Below are 25,850 nucleotides of genomic sequence, written 5' to 3' on the forward strand. Positions count from 1 at the left end.
TGTCAGGGATACTGCACTGTCCGAACTGCCCCACACATTTTGTTCTGGAATGGACTTAAAAGACCCGCGCCCAAAGAGCAGACTCAGCAGCAACAACCACCAGTGCCCCCGTTTCCCTGCATGAAAGAGTCCACGACTTGGTTCTTGCGGATATTTTCCATTTATTACTGCAGTAGACAATCGCTCTGAAAGTGCAACACTAGATCACTTTGTCACAGCCTCTGCTCCGCCACTGGCAAATTCCTGGAAGTTCATTCTTGGAGCATCGTGGACCACAAGCTTCTCTCTGGGTGGAAAGTTACTGCCACTGCCAAGGTCACAGGGAAAAAACCCAGACACGTGAATAGAGAAGGGTAAAATGAGAAGAGCCCTCGAGAGAAGTAGGGGCCAATTTCAAAGGGAAAACCCATCAGGGGGGCCGTGGGACAACAGCCCACCTGCGTGAAGTGGAAGGTGACTCCCCATCTCCGGGCGGGGCAACCTACCATGTTTGTGAGGCTGGCCAGGGTGCACCTTTCCCCCACTTTGTCCCCATAGTAGGTGATGCCATAACCACTGCCGTTGTCGCCGAGGCCCGGGGAGTCAAAAGGAAGTAAAGGACCTCAAGCTACTCTGGAATATAGGTGTTTCGGCTAAACTGACTCTTCAACCTCCCACTAAAAGAAAGCGCTGGGCAGAATATCCGGGAAAGGCCTGGGGCCAAGACACTGCCTAAGAGAAATAACTCTTGTTCTGACCAGCACAGGGCCAGCATCTTTTGATGGATAAAGATAACTTTCAAATACTGCAATGCCAAGGAGGAAGGGAAATATGAGCAGCTCTAGAAAACACAAGAGATCAAAGAATCTGAATGAGACCAAAACAAAAACAAAAACAAAACGCAAAAATATGGACAGGACACCCAAGCACTCAGCCTGACAGACCCCTCCCTCATGAACATATCTCACACACACACACACGCGCGCGCGCGCACACTTGCTCGCACACATGTAACAGGTAGATGCCCAAAAGAAGGCAAATCCAAAGGTCTGTTCTCTTTGGAATTCTCATGGCAAATCTGAGTGTGGGCAAAAGTGAAGCCCTTCCTGGGGTCTAGACAAATACTCAGGTGGCAGCCTTTGCTCCCCATTTAGCCAGTGTTGCTCTTCTATTTGCCTGAGCCCTTCACAATGATCTGGGCGCTACAATTCATTCTTCGTACTCCTGGAGTTTAAATCACTGCTAGATCTTCTTATCCGATCTAACTTCACCTGTAACAGAAGCACTGCCCTTTTGGCTCCTGCACTCCCTTCCTTCGGGAACAAGCATCTCGACACAGTGGTAATGAGAGGGTGTTCAGGAGTTGGAAAGTAGAAGAGAATAATATAAATACAATAAGGAAATGCCTGTAACTCTCATAGGACTCCTCTGAGACCAGGTGGCGAAGGCCCTGGCCTTCAAGGACAGGCTTTAGGAGAGACCTTAATTTAAGGTACTGCAGATCTCTGCTCACAAGAGCCAAGTAAGACAGCGCTCCCTGCAGGCTGCTGGAGGACTCGTACTCAGTACGGATTTCCATCCGAGGTGCTCTTTTCACCTCTCTGACTTCAATCCTTCTGGAGTCAGATGGCCAGGCTTCTCTGATGCCTGACTGGCCGTTTTTAAAGCGTGCTTGCGGCGGCCTACCAGAGGTTTCTGTGTGGGCGTCACGGGCCAGCACGCATTACTAGCACATCTACCAGGTGACAAGGACCGAAAGCAGGCTTCCTCAACCACTGCAGACAGGCAAGGCCATGCAAAGAAAGCCACCCATCACGGCCACCTTTCCTTGAGATGCCCCAGTTTCGGGAATCCTAGAATTTACCATATTAAGTGTTCATACTGGGCAACAGCCAAGCTTTTGCCTCCCTTCCTCAGCGAGGGTCATGCAACAGGCTGGACACGCAGGCCCAGCCCGTCTGGGTTGGGACACTGCCCTCGGCTCCGAACTCCGCGCCCGGAACCGCTACTGCAGGCCGGCTCCTGATCCAGCTGGACTCTGCGCCGGCCTCATTCACCAAGGCGCGCCTTCCAGCTGCCTCGGAGCCAGTGTGGCCCACTGGATTCACGTTCTAAGTGCGGCAGTGCCTAAGAAGAAAGGGTCCCACAGGAGGGAAGAACCGAGGGCATAAGGCAGGAGACTATACAAAATCAGTTAACACATTTTCTGAAAATGGTGGGCTTGGGGGAAGAGGGGAGAGAAATAAACAAAATGTCCCAATAATTTAATGGCAGAGCTAGAAGAGAGCATTTATAGCTATTCCGGGACTCTCCAACAGAAAGCTTTTCCTGGATGCACAGACATTCATAATACTGCTACCTCTCAGTCCACAGCTCTGGCTCGCACACGTGGTCACGAGGCCCTTCGTACAGCAGAGGAGAGCACACAGCAAAACCAAAGGCTGAACTCCCTCCCCCCACAGAACCCCATTAAAAAAAAAAGTTTGTCTATTACAAAGTCACGTTTTCTGTTTTTCCGCTTTATAAAGTCAGCGACGCTGGAGGGTGTCTAGCGGAATCCGTCCTCCAGGAATGAGTGCAAAAGGGAGCACACGGCTCAGGGCGTCCCTTCAGTGAGCAGATGGAAGGACCGGCTGGAGACCTCCCATCCATTTCGGACAAACACACACATACAGAAAAGGATTATTGCCAGCTTGTGTACTTTCACAATGTGATTTTTGTATTTCGAAAGCTTGAATTGTCCCTGAAAGAAAAAAATGGGAGAAAACAGAGCATTCAATACACATCTTCTATAGGCAGCAGCACACCTACGGGGCGGGGCTGGGGCTGGGGCTGGGGCTGGGGCCTGAACTCAGCTGCTCCAGGGCCCTCATGATACACCCACCCCAGAACTTTCCTTCCTTGCTAATCTAAGGCCAACATGGCAAACCACCTCCCAAGTCCCTCTGAACACTTCAACTCAACTGTTTTCAAGAGCCAAAGATTAGAAACAACTCAGATACCTGTCAAAAGGGCACTGGCTAAATATGAGTATTACGGCACACTCATCCAAGGGGACACTTGTGCAGCTTAAGAAACAACGAGCCAAGGACGCTCACACTGATACGGAAAGCTCTCCGGGAGTAACTGCGCAGGCGCAGAGCAGTGACTGCGCGTAGTTCGCCACCTTGTGTGTGAGTGGGGGTGGCGGAAATCAGGTCAGCGTTCACGCCGCTTGTACGGACATGGAGTCTGTCCGGCGGACATGGAGTCTGTCCGGCGGACATGGAGTCTGTCCGGCGGACATGGAGTCTGTCCGGCGGACATGGAGTCTGACTGGTTACATGAGACCCCACCACCAACGGGTCACGTGGGGCAGCGGAGTGGGGGAGGGGCACAGCAGAGCCCGAGCGCAGAGTGTGGGAGCGCGAGGGAGGCCCCTTTCTCTCTCTCACACACGCACACACATACATTAAAAAAAAAAAAATCAAGCAATGTGATTGTATCATGTATTTAAAAAAATCAACCAACCAACCAACAAAACCTTTAGTTCAAAACATATAGCTCCTTATAAAGGCTATGCCACGAGGTGAAATCTGAGCGCCCTTTAAACACGGAGCTAGAATTCCTTAAGAGAAGCACGTGGGTACGTGACATGTCACACGAGGCGACCTCTCAGCTGCTTCCACCGGATGCGGGCAGCCTGGGCCGCGCACCAGAACCCTTCCTGCCCCACACTAGAAACCTGGTGTCTCAGCAGCTCGCACTGCCATTTGCATCCCAGTGTTTCAGGGCTGCAAAGGGCCTTAAAGAGAACCTCATCTGCTGCTCTCGCCCCCGGCTTCAGACTTTAAAGTACCTGAAATTCCGAAACAGGAATTCTCATTAACCTGATTTTGAAAGCATTATTTCCCTTTAGTTTTAATGGGACATTCTAGAAGCTTTAGCTTTAACTGACCATCTTAATATTGCTACAATTTACTGGGCATACGGCTTTCGGTCTGGAGTAAATCTGAAAGAATACGCTCGGCCCAGACAAACGGCAGCTTCCAGTCAGCGACTGGCCACCGGACTGTCCCCTGTGATGGCGGTCGGCTGCCTTCCCCACACAAGAATGACCGCAGACAAGTGCACTGAGAGGGGAAACTGGAGCTGGTGTAATTGACACGCATGACCCCATAGCTCATTATCAATGGCTCTTCAGTATTTTGAGGCTTTCCATCTAAGGAGGTGAAGACTGAACATGAATAAAACTTACGGGGGTGATCATCTTTTTAAGAGGCCTTTCACAAGGACAGATCCCCCCAAGGTGCCACCAGTAGCCAGCAAAGGATAAGGAGCGTATCTATGTAACAGGAAGGGAAGCAGAACTGATGTGTGTGTGACTTCCCTGTCCCCTTGGGGATGGTGCACTGTACTACTGAGACTGCGTGTCCGAGAACCCCTCTAATAACAAAGGAGTGATTAGGAAGGAACAGCCTGCTCTGTGCCATTTCTTCCCTTTATCCTTCCTCTGTCCCCTCCCCCCTTCCCTCTATCCCCTAGAGCAAAAGTCAACCAGCAGGGGAAAGTGAAGAGCAGGCTGTGGGAAGGTAGAATCACAGAACTTCCTAACAGTGGGAGAATGATCTGTCTTTGGAATAAGAGAGATGGCAGGCAAGTGTCTGGACCCAGCCTTTTCATCTGTTAATGATACAGAAGAGAGAGCTTTCTGGACAACTCATTACTATAAGCAGGTCACCTCTATCTTTTGGAAGAGTCCCTGTACTCTGGGGTTGGGCCACAAACAAATTCTCTCTGTGGCAGGTAAACTGAAGAGTCTAGAACACTTCCCATCTAGGTGTTTACTACTTATTCTAATTACTGCTCCTGTCCTAGATCTCTTCACGGTCAGAAAATCTAAGAAATCACAACTATTCTAAGGTTTATTTGTAATGTGGAAAAGGGGAGAAGAATAAGGAGCCAGGAGAATCTAGCTGGGCTCCCCCAGTTTGATATAAAGAGCAAAGAGAATGGGTGACAGGCTGCTGACAAGGACAGGCTGGTGGCAGCTGGTGGCTCTGGTCCAGCTTCTCTAAAAAAAAAAAAAGTGGGCTGAGGACAGCTCGGTGTCAAATGTAGTGTGAGGAATGTGTTCACCTCAGGCCAGCTGAGAACTAATCCCTGGTCATATCCATCACCCCAGGCTGCAGTGCCAGAGAGATTAAGAGACAGAAAAAGAAAGAAGAAAGGAAGTGACAGAGGTCACAGGCAACTTTTCATTTTTAAAAAAAAAGACGGGCTTCTGTTATTTTAAAAGCAAACTTGAATTTAGAAAATCCAGAGTGAGCGCCTCAAAGCCAGCCCCTCTAGCCACCTGGCAATGTTGTGATGGAGCACGGGCGACCACAAAGCCTTTTCTGCTGTTTTTGTTTTTTCAATAGATCTTTTAGAAGGAAATAAGAAAAATTTTACATCCTCATCTATGAATTTATATAATAGAAGCAACTGGGACTGAACCCAGTATACTGATTTATCTTTTTTATTTTTAATTTATTTTTAATGTTTTATTTATTTCTGAGAGAGAGAGAGAGAGAGAGAGACAGCGTGAGCAGGGAAGAGTCAGAGAGAGAGGGAGACACAGAATCCGAAGCAGGCTCCAGGCTCTGAGCTGTCAGCACAGAGGCCAATGCGGGGCTCGAACCCACGAACCGTGAGATCATGACCTGAGCCGAAGTCAAATGCTTAACCCACTGAGCCACCCAGGCACCCCACCAGTATATTGATTTAAAGGGGCTCTTCAGATATCAGCATTTCCACTGTATCTGAATTTATCCCAGAGGGTTTTTACAATCCAGGACACAGGGCACAGGAGCTAAAAGACCCACAATGCTAGAGAAGGTCAAAAAGACCAGATGGCTCAGTTGGTTAAGCGTCCAACTTGAGCTCAGGTCATTATCTCACGGTTCATGGGTTCGAGTCCTGCCCTGTGATGACAGATCAGAGCCTGGAGCCTGCTTTGGATTCTGTGTCTCCCTCTCTCTGACCCTCCCCTGCTTGTACCATCTCTCTCTCTCAAAAATAAAATTAAAACATTAAAAAGACCGTTCTCTACGGAATGACCCTTTGGCTTGATAGCAGGGCCTCAGAAATACCACGTTCCCAGGCATTTGGGGGTAAACTGTTGCCCAAATACTCTGTAACAGTTTCTAATCTGCTCTGCCGTTTTGTACTTCGCTAGAAAGGACAAATTCCCACTCTGGGAAGAATAAGCTGAGACAGAGGCAAGCTCCTGAGGGTGGACAACACAGGAGCAAGGTGGCTGGTTCCTCAAAGGAGTGCCTCTCCGTTCTTGCAGGAAGTGGTCACAGTGCTTCCAGGTCCTCAAGGGAAAACTGGGAGCTGAGCCACCGAGGAGGGGCCCTACCTGTGTCTCGGCTCTGGAGGGGATCTGAGGGTGTACTCACAAATCAGCCTACAGGCTTAAGTACAGACCGTCTTCAGAGGAACATTCTCTGGCTATCAGCAGTCCATCACAGGCCAGCTCTGGCTTCTTCCCCTCTCCCTCCCTGTGTGTTAAATAAAACTGCAAACCCTTCCTAGGTTCAGTGGGACAAGTTTCCATCTCTAACCTCCCACCGAGTGCCAACTTCATTCCCCAACAACACAGATCATTGTTCTGTGCGTGCCAGCCCAGACACCTAAGTAACGTAAGTCCTGCCCCAGCAGCTAACTGGGACTTGTACTGAAGCCATGGTTAGAAGGGCAATACAGGTTTGTAATGCAGAGTACATGAAATGGTTCTAGAATATTAGCAGCTATATGTCATAGGTAAAATATCAGATCAACTGCAAAGTATCTGTGGTTCACAAAGAATTACTTAAGTAGCAGTTTTTGGTTCTTCCTAGATCATGGTCTACTTGGAGGGGGAGACAAGGTGGAGACGATGAGGAGCCCAAGCGTTAGGAGCTTCTAAAAGAGCGGTTCACCCAAACATGAGCTGGTGTACCAGCTCAGAGCACCTCTTCTGGGGGTAAGGCCTTAGGGATGAAATATAGAGTCTTTTCCAAGTCTTTAACACAATGACGTGAGTTGATTTTGTTTGTTTGTTTGTTTGTTTGTTTAGACTCTAATACTCCAATCCATTAGACTTCCAAGGCTGCACTTTTAAGAAGGAGAACACCTAACCCACAGAGTGCTTCCTTCATCTGCCAGATAAAGAAGATACAGGGGCAATAAGAAGAGACTGCAAAATGGCGATGAGGCGAACACAGGATTTCAAGGCAGTCCACAGACCTCTTTCCTGAGGGAGTCAGTGTTAGTGACTGATTATCCCAATTTCATTTTAAAGACCTCCCTCCTCTCCCCCCATCCCCCGCAATGGAACATAACATACTATTGATTTTTAAAGATACCATCGTTTTCTGTACTCTAAGAAGTAAACATTGGTAATTAAACTATATCCAAAATCTTATCACATTCACTGTAAGCACACTGATTTTAGGGATATTAAAAATAAAACCAAAAATATCCTAGAAATAATTAAATATGGTAATGTTACTAAAACAATTTAAAAAATTGCATTATAGTGCCAGGCCTCTGGAAATCTGACTTATTTATTCTAAGTATCTGCTATTTTCAGCCTGCATTTCAGTGTACCCAACATTATAGCCGATGCTTCTCATCCCTCCTTGTATATACTAGCAGCCACCTCAGAATTGCTGACTATATTTTACAGAAAAAAAACTTTTAAATTGCAATTTAAAATATCTAGTGTTATAACCTAACAATTGAATTTATAATAAAGGAATTAAGCTTTACAAGCTGGTATCACCCGTGCGTGCAGGACCTCCAAGACCATTTATATCTAAAGACCGCCCAGCTCTGCAGAGTACTCAGACCCCAGGTCACCTGCTCTGTCCCTCTGTGTTATCCTCCCTTGCTGTTGGAGGGATGCAGATCTCCTTTTCTTGAAAAAGCCTCATTTCCTTCCGGGGAAGGGGGAGTTCTGAAGCGGCTACTACAGCTGACATGTTCGGTTCCAATTTTAGCAATTCTCTATTTCACAGGGAGGGGGTGGTGGGGCGGGAATATGCCCTCAGGGCAGGCACATACAGTTACAGTCTTCTCATCCAGACTAAATGGACCCAATTCCCTCTGCTAGAGAGACAGACAGGGACTCGGCACTCTCTTAATTGAAATACAAATGTTCTTAAAGCGAATGTGTCAGCTGACCCAGCCTCCGATTTCCTGCAGCCTCTCCCTGCCAGTGAACGTGTGACCCTCTAGGCACAGCACACCCCTGCATCCAGCCCAGCTCACTCTCACTGTGAAACCCTCAGGCTCTCTCCCTGTTTGCTCACCCCTGACAGACCCCACTGGCAAACAAGACACATACTTCCCCCTTCACCCCTACCAGAGCCCACGGAACTGTCCTGTCAGGCATAGGACACCGCCAGATGGCTTAAAAACGGCCACGTCTGGGCAAAAGACAAAGGATCTGTGGCACATCTAATCATGGTATGTTGGCATCAGAAGAGATCTGAGACACTTTAGTTTGTGGATCCTCATTTTCCAAATGAAAACGCGGGAACAGGCAGTTAAGCAAGCCTCCCAGACGTTCAGCAGGAGACACGTGACCCTGGGGGAACAATCTGGTGGTTCTGGACTCAGTGCTTTTCTCTGAGACTGTGACAACCAGTCAAAGGGGAGAAGCTGGAGCAGGCTCCGCGGTGGCAGAGCCAAGGCTGGGGGTAAACGGGGAGAGGGCACGCCCTTGGGAAGAGGGGGCCTACGGCTGAGAGGTACGTCACAAGGTTACAGAGAAGATAGACAAGGCCCTACCCTGAGTGTGAGAGACAGAGGGGAGCGTCCGATCAGCGGCCGCTGCTGTTCACCAGGCCATGAAACTCCTCCCAGGCCCTGGCAAACCAGAGACAAAAAACACAATAGCACATTCAGATCAACAGCTTTTTAACAAAGAGAGCACAGACACGATAACCCCACAGCCCACTAGAGATCCCTCAAGGTGGGGCGGAGCCCCCGTACTCAGGCGCGCAGCGGTCAGGCCTCTCACCTAGACGCTGCCCTCACGGTAGCAGTGGTGGCCAGTGCCCGAGGGCCAGTTGGCACTGCCCCTGGCTTGCTCGGCTAGCGAAGTCTGGCCCTCACCATCCTCTCAAGCAAATGCCACAGTCCCTCCACCTGATGCTTCAAGTCTACGGGGAGGCGCAGGAGGTCAGAGCTAAGCCCAACCCGCCCTGGAGACACCCCCAATGACTGGGGTGGAAGGCAGCAGTGCATTCTGCCTTGGGGGCGTGAGGGCAGGTGGCAGAAGCGACTTCTCTTCACCAGGCCTCACTCTGCGGGTAAAAGGCAGGTGCCCAACAGCACGACAATGGCTGGGGATGCGATGAAGCAACTACAGCGCTTTCTCTGCTCTCATTTGCAGCTGCTGGACCCTTCCCAACTCACACCCCAAATCTGCATCAGGTTCCATCTCTTTCTGGAAATACCCATGATCTACTACCTTAAACTTTAAACTGTGTTAGCTCATACTTCTAGGGCTCAATGATCCTTGTAACTTTCCTGCCAGTTAACTTGAGTTAGTGATTGGGGTTAGGAAGGAATAAGAAATGGGACTGCGGGGTGCCCAGTCTCTCCAGGTGCTGCTCCACGAAGAACAAGCCGTTAGGGACTGCTGGCCAAAAATGGGAGAAAACCAGGTCCTGAAGCCCTAAACCACACCTCAAGTTTCCTCAGAGAAGCTGATGTCCTACCTTTTGGCCCAGTCAATTTTCAGCCCTATTAGGAACAAAGTGCCTGGTAAGTTCCTTGGGAAATATATATATCATGTAGTGGGTAATTCAGTGCTTCTAACTCTAAAATTCCTTATTGACAATTAATCCACTCTCAGTTTAAAGGAATGACAAAATCCTGGTGACAACACAGGTCACTCAGTACAGGTTTAACATTATGGCCAATAGAATATACTTCATTACCAGGTCTTCTACAGGTAAGTTTTCTTTTTTTTTAAGTAGGGAGGGATTAAATACAGAGACGTGGTACAACAAATTCCTTCTTCCAGGTAGTATTTATACCAGTTTCATTAGTTTTTTCCTTTTGAATAGGAGTAATTATAAGTTAGTGATCTCTCAGAATAAGAGGTTATCTGCAGTAATGGTTTCTTTAGAGAGTATTACCAAAACTACTAATACACGCTAACTGAACCGCTGATCAAGCGTCAGTCTTTGTCAATTCACAAACTCAATTTCCTCAGCAAGACATCTGTTCCACAGCCCTTTCTGGAGAGATGCTGATACGATGAACGTCCTGAGTCCACGAGTGACACCAGAAGGCTCTTTCATTCTTCCTTCCACATGAAGATAAGGGCAAATCTGATGCTGGGGCAGCGACCTAGGAAACCCCTCTGTCCTTCTAATAGTGAGATTTCAATCCTATTTTAAGCAACTTAGGCGTCAATAAATTACAAGGCTGTGTTGAAGCTTCATCTCATTTATCCTTTTGTTTCCAGAATGGCCTACGCTAGTCCAAACAGAGCAGTTCTCAGTGTCAAGAACCAGCAAAATTACAGATTTCAGAGTTCCCTCTAGTCCATTGCAGTGTGAGACTGCCCTCCCGTTTTCTTCGGAAGTATCTTCTTCAGGTGCTAAACCTCCACACGAAGAGTCTGGGTCTAGTAATTTCCTTACACAGACTCCATGGAAACCAGTTGGCCATGGTTACTGGAACAATCACACTTGTGTAATGCAGGCCAATGCTTTGCTAAGAGACAAGTCAACTACCTAAAACTAAGTGCAAATATTCTAAGTATTCTCCATCTGGCATCCTATGCATACTAGTTAATATTAAAACTTGCTTCTTTTAAAGGTAAAGAAAGAACAGGTTAAATGTTACAAGTGTCCTATGAATGGAGTTTCTTTAAAAAAAAAACCAAACAAACAAAAAAATTATTGAGATTAGCAAAGTACAAGGAATTCTGAACAGATTCAAATGACAAAGTGACAGTCTTTTAAAGACCACTCTTGTCCCAGCTCACTTACCAGAAAACAAATTCTGAGAAAAGAGATCTCATTTCTGTGTAACTGTCCTTGCCCCCATGCCACTCAAAGCCTGGCTCACGGCCTTGCACTCAGCTGGCCCTCAATACTCACGGCCGTACACGGCCCCCGGCTAGTCTGGGCTCTCTTTGCTTTGAGCTCCAGCATGGGCACCACCTCATAGACGCGAAGCCAGGCCAGCAGTTACTCAGGTGTGGTCTGGGGCCACCAGCCTACGATTCTATGATTTAGCCATGTCAGGAGAACAGATGACAGCTGGCTCTTGCCTACAAACTTCAATGTTTACATACAATGGTATCTGGATGTGGTAAAGTCCCCATGTCTGACCCATCTCTCCTTCGGAATAAAGGAATAAAGAGAAGTCACCTACCCTCAACTTCCTCTGCAGAGGGGTCTGGTCAGACTCCCCAGTACTGTGGCCCACTGAGTGGAGCTGGCCCTGTCTTCCCCTTTTCCGTTCCAGGCCAGATGCACAAAGGAACTCAGTGGGACTATTCCAAAGAGAAATTTCCTCACGAAAGACACTGCTGCTTTATGTGGCTCTGTGCCAACTTTTATCCCGGTGGTCCCCTGGGGGTCCCCTGGTGGTTGCAAGTCTGGCTGCATTATGAGACTTCTCCTCAAAAGAGGATACAGTTAGTTACTTGATGTTTGCAAGTACCCAAACCTAGGAAGCCTCAGCTATGATTGGTCTCATTAAAAGGAGCCACGCACCAGAGCTAACACTCAATTTAACAGGTTTCCCATTTCTCAGTGGAACCTGCTCACCCTTACGGGGTGAACTATTGGCAAGGGACAGGGGTAAGCAGCGGCAGGCAGGCGTCCCCTCTGCAGCAAAGCAGCTCACCACACACTGAATGCGGCGTTTGCCTCTCAGCCCGCCTAAGAGTGCAGCAGGAAGAGGCCACAAGCAGTGAATAGGGGAAGGCTGGAAAAACCAAACAGGTGAAAAAGGACATTGAAAACTGGACTGAAACATAGCAAGGTGGAGAAACTTGACTGAGAAGCCTAAGCTACTCCAAAAAAAGTGCCCCTCACCATTTCCAGCAGCCTAATCTCCAGAGAACTTGGGGAAGAGCAAATGTTGGCCCTTTCTTCCTTCACTTTCCTTGAATTCTCAAGTCCCAGCAGCTGCTGCTCTTTGGCTTAACCCAAGCCACTGCTTGTGGCTCCATGAGGACTACAAAACAGACACAGTTCTGACTTCTTCTGTTCACATTTGGTGAGGATCACAGGGGGCTCAGGGTAGGTTTGGTGCTTTCTGATCAACTCTTACTCTGGAAGGTGACATCAAGCTCATCTCCTGGACCAGTGATATAGCTGAAATTAAGGTCAGTACATGTAAGATAATATTGGAAGGCAAGAGGGAAGCCATAGGAAGTAGTTCTTTGACAAGTGCTGAAAACACAGAGCATAGGCATTTCCATATGCCAACAAATCTCCCATTTTCTAGGTACTTCAACCAATTTGGGATATGCAGTAAACAGACAAACAATGACACAAACACCTCCAGAATGTTGAATGCTAGTCCCAGTGTGTGTTCTGTGAGATCCCGGGCCACGGGGAGCCTGGTCGTCAATGTAAAAGCACAGGGTGTTGCTGCCAACATGGAATGGCCGCTTTGGAAGACTCCACATTATGCCAACAGCCACCTTCAAGAGCTATCAGGCAACCTGACCTCGAGTTCTGTAAAAACGGTTTCTTTTTGGTTTCGGTAGTAGCTCCCAAGAAAACCTAAAGTGACATGAGGCCTGCTGGAATTCTACATGCGGGTTAGGGGCCTGAAGGCCAAGCTGCAGCGCATACAAGCCAAGCCACAAAGCATACAAGGGGCTGGTATGTCCCAAGGTCAGCTAGCCTACGGAGCGAACTCCTACGGGACGAAGACACTGCCCCGTCCCAGATCCTGATGCACAAAACCCTGGGAGAAGGGCTACAACCTTGCAACCTTGCAAGCAGGACTAGCCCAAAGAGGAAGATGATTTGGTTCTCAATGGAAAACAGAGGGAGAAGGCTGGCAAGAGCCTGCGGCTTGGGCAGCTTTGGCACAGTGAGAAAACCCTGTTAACACAAAGCAAGGAGACTATAGACACACAGCCACACACAGACAGAAGCAGGGCTTTACCTCCAAGCAAGAGATTTCTTTGAAGTAAAGGCAAACAAAGCGAAGCAAAGGCCAAGGATCCCCCTTTCCAACCTTAACAGACTTTCAAGCCGAATTCGAATCAGAAATCACTCTGTTCTGGTCATCAGCGTGACCAGATGGGAACTACAATTCAAGTACCAGAAAATGGGGTCTCATTTTGAGAGCGAGATGTCACCTCATTATGTCAGACCTCAGCAGAACTGGAACAAAATACCATGTGACCCTACAATGGGCTTATGGAAATGAGGCTGCATTCCCCAGATGGCCCTCCGTGGAGAAGTCTGTGCCATTCCTTAATATGGTGACAGTCAGTCTGAAAGGCCACTTCTTTGATGCACCATAAAGAGCAAGAGCATGAGACAAGCTAGTTTAGCACCATTTATTAAGTGATCTCAGCTGTTGTTGTAGCTGCGTGTCAGCCTGTTCTTAAAACATAAAATGCTCTTCCAATTCCTCTTGTCCAGGACAGAAGGATCTTCCAGGTAGCACGCCAACAGAACAAGAGACTCCGATGATGCCAGCTTCAATGACGGTGCCATCCAGAGAGGGGGAGGGTCATGGCACATTCAACCGCGGCTTCCAGAGGTTTTGAAAAAGGAGCCTTTGGGGGCCCAGCCTGCCTGGCATTCTAGTGGAAGTGCAAAAGGTGGGCACATTGGGAGAGGAAAGAGAGGGAGACGCAAGGGAAAGTAGCATCTGGGAATCAAGGAGGGTTTTCTGGTCCCTGGAGCTGCAGGGCTGGAGTGCTAGGCAGATCTCTTGATAAAGCAGCGAGCAGCAGACTAAGGCAAAAAGCCTACGGGCTCTCCTAGACTTGTAAGGACTTGTACACTTTTCCATAAAAGTCAGGAAGAACCATCTCAGGGTATTAGAGAGGGAGAACAGCGGAGAGGGGAGAGTTGAAAAAAATACCTCTTTCCCTTTCCTATCCAGGTAAAAAGGTTACTTTGGGGGAAAACAGGGGACGGAGGGCACTGGGGAATCTTGAACATAAGAGTCCTAGAAACAGGAGGTGTGGATCTCACCAGCCTGGACTGTATCTGGCAGGAGGGCAGAAACTACTCTCTCCCAGAACAAAGAATAGGGAAAATCTGCCTAGAGAAAAACCATGCTAACTCCAGACTGCTAAGGCAAGCAACCAGGGCCAGGGCTGCCTAACGCCTATTGGTGGCTACGATGAGTCACACCCAGCCATTTGATTACGGACCAACTCTTGTGGCAGTGTTCCCAGGAGAAAACTGGCACTTAGCTAGTTTAAACCAACTCCACCCACATTATCTCTGAATGCATGGGAAAAAAGATTCCCAAATGGTCTGCCTGCTGAACACCATCACTGGGCTCCCTACTAGCCTTAAGTAAGAATAACATGATGATGATATTATTACTAATGATGACGATGACAGCAGTAGTAATACTTGGCCCTGTAAGAGCATTCTCCACCTGAGGACCTTCAATTACAAAGATTAAATCCGCCTCACAACAACCCTGTTATGTAAAGTAGTATTATCTCCCATTTACAGATGGGGAAACTGAAGCAGAGTGGTAGAGACTTGCCAAAAGCACATATTGATACTGGAGTCAAAGAAGAAAGTTAAACCTAAAAGTCTTGACTCCTAGTTGGCTAGCTCTCCCTCTCGTTTTGAGAAACCTAGCAGCCACTCCCCATGACTTCTTCATAATAACCTGAATGTATTTATGACATCCAATCACTGAAGGAGCAATCCTAACCAGTGATTCTCATTTGTGGACGTCCAGCTCTAGGTACCCCAAGTCCTCGGGAGATCACAAAGCTTGCTTCCTCTTCGGCATTCGTGCTTTCCCCTTAGATTCTACTCTCACACACACACTATTCTTCCTCTACAATGTCAGCTCTGCACACAAGGAAGTGGAGTCATCATTCCCAATAAGAAGTCAATTTCCCAGGACAGAGAAAACAGACTGACGCTAACAAGTTAAAAAGACATGCAAAAGTGGGGTGAGGGGCAGACAGGGAGGAGGACTTGACTGTTCAGTGAAATTATCTTAAAAAACAGCAAGAAAAGGAAGAGCACTTTGTCTTTCATTTTAAGATAGTGGTTAGTGAACGAAAGACAAGACAGCCTGTGTAAATAAAGCAAGCCCAGGCAGTGCAACCGGGACTCTGCAGAAGGGCTCTCTCTGATACAAAGCACCCCACAGTGTAGGTGGCCAGGGAGCCTCACCAGCAAAGAACTGCTACAGTGGCCGGAAGCACTAGCGGGGAAGACTGCTCTGCCCCTCCTGCATAACTCAGGCTCCTGTACGACCATATTCCTCTGGGCCCAACTAAGGACCTACTTCTGCTAAGCTTAGGGACATGCCCCCCAAGCACCCCCAACACGTACTTGATGCTGTCGGTGTGGGTTTTGTACTCCATAATGGTGTTGGGAGGTAGGTTAAGCACTCGCCGAAGCGTATCCCGGATTCGGGCTGTGGTTGCTTGGTCACTGGCAGTCTTATTCCATATTGAAATAATGTCCTCCTATAGGAGGAACAGAAGGAATGGTCAAAGCGAACCAGAGGCAGTGAGGAGAGCAAAGCACCACAAGAAAGCAGACCTGCCCACGGGGTGGCTTACCTGAAACCGGACAGAGACCACAGCCCCACAGATCTCCTCCCCAACCATGAACTGTTCCCCCAGCATGGCCAGGATCAGGTTCTCCCAGCAACGGGATGCCAAGCCCTTCCGCAGCCGAATAATCCACTTGCCACCATTTTTATTTGCATCATCCTGTATAAGAGAGAAAGCATTAAAGTTGAAACGTGGTTTCACAACTCTTTTACTTTTGCATGAAGCCAAGAAAAAAAAACAAGGATGCCTTGAATGCTAAGAAGTCCTGTCACTTTCCGGTTATTCAACTTTATAGGAAAAATGATGGTAGGACTAGGTAGACAAGAACTGGGGGGGAAAAGAAGGTGGGACTCTTTGGCATAAGCCATGACAATAAATGGTTAAACTGACCTTTTAAAAACAATGCTCCTTTTCTGGAACTACTTTAGGAATCAAAATGAAATGATGTCAGATTTCAAATACCGATCATTCCTTGCTTCATTCACTAAAAGTTCACCAAGTGTCACCATGTCTCAAGTACACAGACACAGTCTCTACCTCGATCTGGTCTAGTGGAGGAGGAGAGAGCCTAGGAGATGAATTGCAGCAGCACAGTCTGACAAGTGTTGTAGCAGAAGTTAAAGAGGAGCAAGACAGAAACACTCAAGAAGAGGAAACGTTTAAGCTGGGTCTTGGACGACGTACAGATCAGGCAGGTAAAGCAGGTGGAGGGATCTGCAGGCACTGAGAGACACCTGTGTACAAACTGAGACAGTGTGTCACAGAGGTGCAAAGAGGAAGGCCAGCTGCACTGGAGGGAAGGCCTAGCCACTCTGGGGGACGAGGCCCGGAGGGTGACTGCAAGACCACGTGAGCGATGCAGAGCTGCGTCGGGCCTACAGTTGGGTGTGTATGTGTGTGTATTTTCACATTTGTCTTCTATAAAAATGCCCTGGCATCAGAACAGAAGATGGATTACAGCAGAGATCACAGAGCTCAGTTCTGGGTCTCCAGCTTCTGCCTGTAAGTACGCTTACTTTTTACCCACTTCAATCCCACGCACACTACAGTAGTAGATCACATACACACACAACCAGTTTGATGGGAATAAAGGTAACTCAGAGAGAGAATCCTAAGCAGGCTCTGCACCGTGCAGAGCCTAATGTGGGGCTCCGACCCACATACCATGAGATCATGACCAGAGCCAAAGGCGGACGCATAACTCACAGGTGCCCCAAAGGCAATTTTTAAAAAGTCTTTTAATGTTGTTCTAATACCATTTTAGAATCTCTGTAAACCACCCACACAGACAAGCAATGACATCAGTGCCTGGGCCTACAGGTCCTGGCCCTAAGGATGTACCAAATAGTGATGTAGCTTTGAGAGAAGACTTTAAATACTTTTAACCTTGGCAGGGCTAAACAAAGACACTCAGAAAAGTGGTCTGAGGTCCTCAGTGCTCACCTCCCACATAGGTTTAATTCCTTCTTTGAAGAGATGGAAGTCACTGTGGCCCGTCAGGTCGCCGGGACGTACCATGTGGCTGTAAAACCTCCAGAACTGCTCCACCTGTAGAGAGAAGGCCCCAGAGTACAAATGACGTGTCTTTTTTCTCTGAATGAATATGAGATCTAAGAGAAGAACATAAGCATGGAAGACATTCTGCTACAGACTCTACTTTTTGGAAGAAACGCTTTCACTTGGGGGAGTAGGTGAGAAGGAAGGCATGTTGTATGGGAAGGAAAGTACATATTGTTGATACAGGAATAAACTCTTTAGGCAAAAAATGCCAGCCTCAGCCAGGAGCCCTCATTGTGGAGCCCCGGGATAATCATTACATGCTGTAAGGGGACCTTGTTTTACACAGTGGAACGCTTTATTTTAATTATTATTTTTTAAAGTAGGTTCCACCCAACGTGGGGCTTGAAATCACTACCCTGAGATTAAAAGTCGCATGCTATATAGACTGAGCCAGGCCAGAACCCCAGCACAGTGGAATTCTTTCATTTTTGAGGTATACTGAGTGCTACATAACCTCAGTGTATGTGTATTTTTTTTTTTTTAGAACCAAGTCACTTAAAAAAATTTTTAAGTGTATTTGAGAGAGCGCAGGTGCGTGCACATGAGTGGGGGAGGGGCAGAGAGAGAGGAAGAGAGAATTCAAAGCAGGCTCCATGCTGACACAGTGCAGAGCCTGATGCAGGGCTCAAACCCATGAACTGTGAGATCATGGCCCGAGTTGAAATCAAGAGTTGGTTGCTTAACCGGCTGAACCACCCAGATGCCCCAAACTATGTCACTTTTTAAATAAAATACAGTATTATTAACTACAGTCATCATGCTGTATGTCATATCCTGATGACTTCTTTTTTTAACGTTTATTTATCTTTGAGAGAGAGAGGGAGACATAGAGTGCAAGCAGGGGAGGGACAGAGAGAGACAGAGAGAGAGAGAGAGAGAGAGAGAGAGAGAGACAGAGAGAGTCTGAAGCAGGCTCCAAGCTCTGAGCTGTCAGGATACAGCCCGAAGAGGGGCTCAAACTCACGAACCATGAGATCAGATGCTTAGCTGACTGGGTCACCCAGGTGCCACCCCCCATGACTTATTTTATAACCTCAAGTTTGATCATTTCTCAAAGACTGTTCATTGGCAGATTTGGCATTAACTACAACACATACATTTTAGTTCCATTTGGTTACTGTATAAAAGTGATGGAATCTACCACATGCATTACTCGAAACCATGGTGGCTGCTGCTAAGGCCAGGAGGGCCAAAATCAAACAGAACTTAGCCTCTTATACTTGGGGTTTAAGTTTTTCTTCTTAGCTAGAAAATTTAGGTTTCTCCTTGCCTCTCCTTCACCATCCTGTTAGAAAACTAAATAAATTTCTCCATCAGATGCATGCATATTCCTACTCCTCAAGCGATTCCTGCTTACTTCCCTAGTCCTCTGTAACCCACAGAGGATACCCACAGAGTACTGGCTGGTGAAGAGACACGCTTTAGGAGGAGGGAAGAAACAGGGAGCAGTCTGAAGACAGCTGGAATTTGCCAACACACTGCTGAGGAGGAGCTGCAAATGCGTACTTAGCAGACAGAGATTCAGCTCATACTTCTGGATAGCAACTAACGATAAACAGACCTTACACTTTATGAAATAGCTGTTGCTTCAATTCCTCTAAACAAGAGGAACACGGAAGTGTTACAAAGAATCAGGAAGAAATGCCACTCATAGGATTCTGAAGCAAGCTCTCATCTAACAACTGCTATGTTGAACTGTATACGGTGATCAGGCATCATAAGTGGTCATATGCACACAATGAGCAGTAACGTTTCCCCACTCTGACACAGGGGAAAGAAACAAATACACCCACTAGAACCTGTGGCTCACTGTGGATTAAGAATTGGGGGTGGGGAGGTAAGGGAGAAAGTATAACAACCACCCCCAATTTCTTCATCAAGCACTGCTTTTTTTTCTTAAAAAAAAAAAAACAACCTTTTTTTAATGTTTATTTTTGACAGAGAGAGAGATAGAGTGTGAGCAGGCAAGGGGCAGAGAGAGGGAGACACAGAATCCAAAGCAAGCTCCAGGCTCTGAGCTGTCAGCACAGAACCTGACATGGGGCTTGAAGTCACAAACTGGGAGATCATGACCTGAGCTGAAGTTGGACACTTAACCGACTGAGCCACCCAGGCACCCCCAAAGTTTTAAATATTGTCAAATATTAGGATTAAGGACCACTGGGAAATACTGCTTTGGATTTCATTAAGGTTTCACAATGTGATTATTTCTCTGTGAGGAATTTAATATTGGGCGGCATTTCCTAATGCCTTGAATTATATGACAGACAACTTTAAATCCTGTCATCACACATCCAGAGTCTGGGTAAGGCAGTGACTCCAGATAATGCTGATTATGTTGCTCTAGTCAACTCAAAATTTACACCAAAAAAGGAAAAAAAGAAAAAGAAAGAAAGAAAAAAGAAAACCCCCTGGGCACAACTTGGGTGAATTCACATATACCTTTCTTAAGAGGAAAAGAAAAACACTAGAAATGTTCACAATTACCCCCCAAGTAACGGAACAGAACCCTGAATGAAAACGTCCCCCTCCCCCACGTAGCCTTCACTGACCCTCCAAGTGCTCGTCCAGCTGTTCATGACGTAACAGCTGCTACCTTCCCTGTAATGTCTAATATTCCCACAGAGCGGGTCATCAGCATTTTTGTGATAGATTCAGGAATGTCAGGAAGGCACTGATATTTTCAAAAGTTTATTTCTACTGCTTCCTTTATCAAGAATTCCTTTCTTTTTGTATCACCTCTTCAAATTTGTAAGTTTAATTCTATTTAGATATACTTTATTATTTTTGTAGGAACCTCTACACTCAACATGCATGGGACTTGAACTCACAGCCTGGAAGTCGAGTTGCATGTTCTTCTGACTGAGCCAGCCAGGCACTCCTCAAGCTCAATTTTAAGCCCATCTCCTCTGAAGACACTTTCCCCAAGTTGGAATTAATTCCTTCTTTCCTTTGAACTTACAGAGGACTGTAGCCATGCCTTCCTTATGGCACTTCTGTCTCCCTGTATTAGAAATCCCTGGGCAGGACTTCTTTCTCTAAGGGCAAGGTATTAATACACTGCAGAATTCTTAGTGAATTCATTCAACAAACATTTGTTGAACCAAATATGTACCAGTGCACAAGCTTTTTTTTTAGTATTTCAAGAAAGCCTACATTTACCAGTAATAAGGGAGCACAGGGAGGACACCTGGCCGGCTCAGTCAGTGGAGCATGTTACTCTTCAGCTTAGGGTTGTGAGTTTTAGCCCCACGTTGGGCAGGGAGCCTACTTTAAAAAAATAATAATAACAAGGGAGCAGGGGCTAACTAAAACAAGATCCTTGCTTTGGGCTGAAATTATATCAAACCAGCAGAGTAATCAGATAACCTGATTACCAGATACATACACACATCTGAATAGTAATAAATGGATAAACAGTTTGTCTACTAAACAACATTAAAAACGTCAGAGACACCTGACATGCACTCTGGTGTCATGGAAGAGGGGCAGAGTATGTATGGGCTTTGGAATGTGGTTTTATAGGCTACCCAACCTGAGTTTCAATATTGAATCCTCCACTTAGATTATGGCTGACTTGACACTTTGATCAGATACTCAGCCCAAGTCTCACTTACCTCGCTTGCTGTTAAATATGGGTAATATCACTGCTCTCATAGGGTTATCATAATGATCAAAGGAAATGACACCAAGTGCCTATTAACTGTGTCTTTCTTCTTTACCAATTTATTGTAATGTTTACTGTCTGTGATAGTTCCCTTTTCCAGTGTCTAGATTTTAAATAGGAAAAAAAAAATAATTTTAAAAAAATAACAAATTCTGCATTTGATTCTGCCCAGGGAGGAAATGTACAGCACACAGGAAATGCGTGGTAATTTTTGTTGAACAAAACTGGTTTTAGTTGCAGATAACGCTCAGGCTGCAGAAACCTAGGTGCCTGTGAGGGAGACAAGACAGAGCTGGGCTATCTCAGACAGTATCTACAAAAACAATTATTAGGATTTAACTTTCTTTCTGAACACAGGAAAAAGATGTTACTTAAAGATGTTACTTTATACATAATTACTAACCATCCTAATGGGAGGTTCTTTTTTTTTTTTTTTTTTTTAAAGTAAGCTCTTTGCCTCCAAGATCAAGAGTCCCATGCTTTACTGACTGAGCCAGCCAGATGCCCTGTTAATGGGACGTTCTTAATACAAGAGAAACTTTCAAATTTTACCCTTGTCTTTACTGTCAAGCTTCATAAAAGTATATACAATGTATCATAAAATTTTGTATCCCCATGACACTTTGCATATAGTAAGGACTCAATATATATCTATTTAAACAAACCCATATTTTTGTATTGTCTACTTTTGGTCAATTCCACAATTCACATACTTATCGATACCTATGTATGTTACCTATGGATGTCTAATGAGAAATCTCAGGATGAACAAATCTGACCTTAGGGGCTCAAGTCAGTCAAATAAGGAAAGCGGAACCCTAAACACACTAAACAGGTTACCAGGAAGGTAAACAGACACAATGATAGAAGTACAGGCACAGATGTAACAGCAAGGCTCACTACATTAAACCAGCAAGCACTCACGGAGGCAAAGGTGCCAATCTGTTTGATGTTCTGTTCATAGCTCTGTGAGCTAGTGGGGCGGCCGGGGGTCCTTCTGGAGTACCAGAAGGTATAGTTGTACTGCAGCGGGTGCTCTGCTGGCCCAGGGACGACAGCCTGCGAATTAAATAAAGTGTGTTAATCTGGGGCAATTTTCACATGATCTGAGATTGAGAAAACATTTTCAAGTGTCACCCCTTACCACCTCCACAAAAAGGCTGTATCTTCAATTACCTGCATGCAATATGCCCAAGATTCTGCTTACACAGTAAATTATTTTTGAGAGAGAGACAAACAGACAGACAGACAGACAGACACACACACACACACACACACATACACACACACAGTGTAAGTGAGGGAGGGGCAAAGAGAGGGGGAGACAGACTCTGAAGCAGGCTCCAGGCTCTAAGCTGTCAGCACAGAGCTTGACGCAGGGCTTGAACCCACAAACTGTGAGAGCATGACCTGAGCCGAAGTCAGATGCTTAACTAACTGAGCCACCCAGGTTTCCCTACACAGTAAATTTCTTCAGTGGTTAAATGATTCTAAATTCCTCTAACATTTTATCTATTTTTCTATTGCTTCTTTAACTTTCTGTTTTCTATCACAAGTATTTATGTTTATATCTTATCTCATCCAAGTACTCCCAGGCCAAGTACTCCCAGTGCCTCTCCTGTGACACTCTATCACTTATTGGCTAGTGACCTGGGCAAGCTGCTTAACCTGTATGTGCCTCAACTGCTTATATGCAAAATGAAGAAAATAATATCGTAGAGTTGCTGAGAGGATCGATTAACTTAATAGATGTGAAGTGCTTAGCATAGTGCCTGGCACATAGTAAGTGCTCAGTGTCTGCTATTATTAGTGCTACTATTTAATGTAAGCTCCTTGCTCCACAGTCTCATTCACCTTTGTGTTCTTTTACCACCTACAATGCTTATATCTGGATGACACTTGATCTTGTGAAATAAATGTTTTAATATCATGAAATCGATCCATCTATCTCTCATTCTCTAAATTTTCTCCTTTCCAAGTCACTTTCAGCTTAGATTATTACTGCTTAAAGAGTCTAAAATTTCAAGGATGTGTAGGATTTGAAATACTCAGCAACAGCTTATGAAGCAACAAACAGTCTTGTTCAGGTCCACGGTTAATCTCTCATACTGGGAGAATGCTGGAAAGCAAGACAAGATCTCAAGATCATGTGGCAAGGGAAAAGTTCTAACTCCCAACATGAACGCCAGTGATTCAACAATCATTTTTTGAGAACAAAAGCAGATATTCCAAAATAGGGCACCATCGAGTTAATCTGGTATCTTTCACATAAACAGATTCCACAAGATAACGGGGTCTCAAGTCCAAAGGCTACTGTATCTATACAGCACAAAACTCACCTTCCTCTTACTGGTGCCCTGACCCTTGTCTCGTTCCGTTTTTTCCTTCTCACCATCTTTCTGTGTGCTGTTTTCTTCATTCTGATCATGGTCCCCACTGTCATCGTCTTTCAATCTAAGTGGGAAGGTAAAACAGTATTAGGCGACGACTGAGCTGATTCTTGCTTACTTAACAAAGCTGCCAAGTCAAATGAACTACCATATAACCAACCCCAAGTCACTCAAAATACAGGCAATGATATGTACATGAGATGAGGGAAGGGCAAGGGAGTGTAGAAAGTTAAGTAGGAAGAATTAAAAAAAAAAAAAAATGCTGTCTTCTAGTTTTCTAATAGGCGAAAAGCAAAAGGCAAGCAGTTTAAGGGATTGTTTTCTTTGCCAAATGTAATGAGTCAATAATGAGAAGACTTTCTGGATTATGTAACTGCTCTGGCATTTCAAATGAAGTTTAAAAAACTTAACCTTTCTTTCTTGCCACTTCTTCTAACCATCTCTTCTATCCTTCCCCACTGCCACTGCTTTCGCTCAGGCCCTCCTCTGTCGCCTTAGTTATTACAATAAATTCCTAAATGGTCTCCCTGACACAAATCCTCTCCACTCTCTACCCACCCTCCATATAGACACTAAGCATCTTTCTAAATGCAAATCTCATCATTTAACTTCCACACTTAAAACTGTCAACTGTCTTTTGCCTCTTGATGCCCACCTGGAGAATAAAGTACAATAACACATAAAATCCTCTAGAATCAGACTCCTGCCTACTGACATCCTCTGTTCCTTCCCATCTCCCAAAGCAACCCATAGTCCCACAGCTGTGCTATGTGCAAACAATACCCCTCAGCTCAAGGTGCCATTCCTCCCATGTCTGTTTTTCCTATTAATTGGATGGATCTCATTGAACAATTTTCGGCACTAAGGAAAAGAAGATGCTGCCCTAATACACAGCACAGGATGTTGAATCAATATTAAATAAAAACAAAAACAACTGAAAGAAGGAATGAATGTTTTTTTGCCTGGTAAGTCTGGTCAAACGTACAGTAGGTGCTACCCTTCTAGAAGCAGTGAAACTACCTCAGGCTTTCAGGTACATCTAAAGTTCACAGAAGGGGCACCTGGTTGGCTCAGTCGGTTAAGCGTCCGACTCTTCGTATCGGCTCAGGTCGTGATCTCTCCGTGGTGAGATCGAGCCCCATGCTCAGCTCATCGTGGAGCCTGCTTGAGAGTCTCTTGGGATTCTCTCTCTCCCCGTCCCTCTCTCTCTGTCCTCCTTCCCCACCCCCAAGATAAATAAAAATAAACTTTGAAAAAAAAATTTCCCTGGATTCAGACAAAAAGAGAAGTAGAAGGTGAATTCACAAAGATAGTAAGAATGCCATTTGGTTTAGAGCTGGACCATTACCTTATTATGGATCTCCTCTGAAATCACCTCTGGCCCAAATGACTATCTAGCCAAACGGAATTAGGTAATTCTCAAGAAAGGTACTAGAAATGCTCAAATGATGATATTACTTTACATACCTACAGAAACATGTTGCAAAGCATTTTGCTTTTTTTTGGCCCACAAATCTCCAGCACCTAGCACTTAAAAAGCACTTGATAAATATTAGAATGCACCAACTAGCCATGTGCTGAGGTGTACCTTCTGCCCATTCCACAGTCCTACCTGTAGGATATATTCAGGTGGGCCACACTATGAATGTCCCCATCCTCACCCTGGTCAAGACCTGACTATGAAGGGCACCTGAACAAAGGGCAGCCCCCAGCCTGGCCAATAACTAATACATCATGGTCTTGTTCAAAACTATGAGTACATTCCTTCCTCAGTATTTTATCCTGGACATGAAAGATCACACAGATTCAAGAGCTGGGGCAATCATATGGGGCCCTTATGAGAAAAACCACGAGGGAAACACAATGAGCAAATACAAAGAAAGCCAGTAGGGAGAAAGGGAATAGAGCAGAGAAAGTGGAGAGAAAAGTGGTTCTGTTTGTGAGGCTGCCATCTCAATGACAGACTTCTCATCTCCCCAGACTTCTGGGAAAACATTATCTGTGCTTATGATACTCCTTATTAAACTGGAGTTGGTTTGCTTAACTTTCCAAAAGAAACCTGTATAGCGTGCAGTCCCACATTCTACCAAGCCACTTACTGTGTGTATCAGATGCTACAGAGTGCCTGTCCCCAAGGACCTGACCGAGGAGGTAAGACAGATATACACGCTTGGGCCTCAACATGGTACAAAGGTCCTGATCTGGGTATATGTGCCAATATCACCTCCTGCCTGGTCCCAACAAACTCGTTCCACTCTAGTGTTATCAACCTACCTGAGTTCTCCGATCGCACCCTCTGTTATGCTCATCATGTGGTTCCACCTTGGAGAGGCCCTCTTCCCCTGCTTAACTTGTCCTTTAGGACTCAGGATGAGAGCCGCTTTCTCTTAAAAATATTTTCTAATCTCTGCCTAGGCTGGATCAGGCTCCCCTCTTCTGAACCTCACCATATAAATATTTGTACTTGTCCCCGCTATGA

General features: G+C 45.9%; 1 protein-coding gene across 3 annotated transcripts in view; it reads right to left on the reverse strand.

Moving 5' to 3' along the window:
- Positions 1-141: 141 nt before the first annotated feature.
- The window catches only part of EIF4E2 (eukaryotic translation initiation factor 4E family member 2), a 29,543-nt gene continuing 3,834 nt past the window's right edge, over positions 142-25,850 (reverse strand). The window contains exons 2-8 of one of the 3 annotated variants that reach the window (XR_005528791.1): positions 23,321-23,435; positions 21,906-22,040; positions 17,198-17,302; positions 15,761-15,913; positions 15,528-15,664; positions 11,389-13,792; positions 142-2,722 (exon numbers count right to left, since the gene is read on the reverse strand). Coding sequence is in view for 2 of the 3 variants with exons in the window: in XM_039234480.1 (XP_039090411.1) it covers positions 8,814-8,859; positions 15,528-15,664; positions 15,761-15,913; positions 17,198-17,302; positions 21,906-22,040; positions 23,321-23,435 (691 nt within the window). In the remaining variant the exon portion in view is untranslated. Of the gene's footprint in view, positions 2,723-8,781; positions 8,860-11,388; positions 13,793-15,527; positions 15,665-15,760; positions 15,914-17,197; positions 17,303-21,905; positions 22,041-23,320; positions 23,436-25,850 lie in introns of all 3 variants that reach the window. The other 2 variants (XM_039234480.1, XM_039234481.1) reach the window with 2 other exon arrangements.

The sequence above is a fragment of the Hyaena hyaena genome, unplaced genomic scaffold (assembly GCF_003009895.1).
Source record: "Hyaena hyaena isolate Hyena2069 unplaced genomic scaffold, ASM300989v1 scaffold_86, whole genome shotgun sequence".
NCBI classification, from domain to species: Eukaryota; Metazoa; Chordata; class Mammalia; order Carnivora; family Hyaenidae; genus Hyaena; species Hyaena hyaena.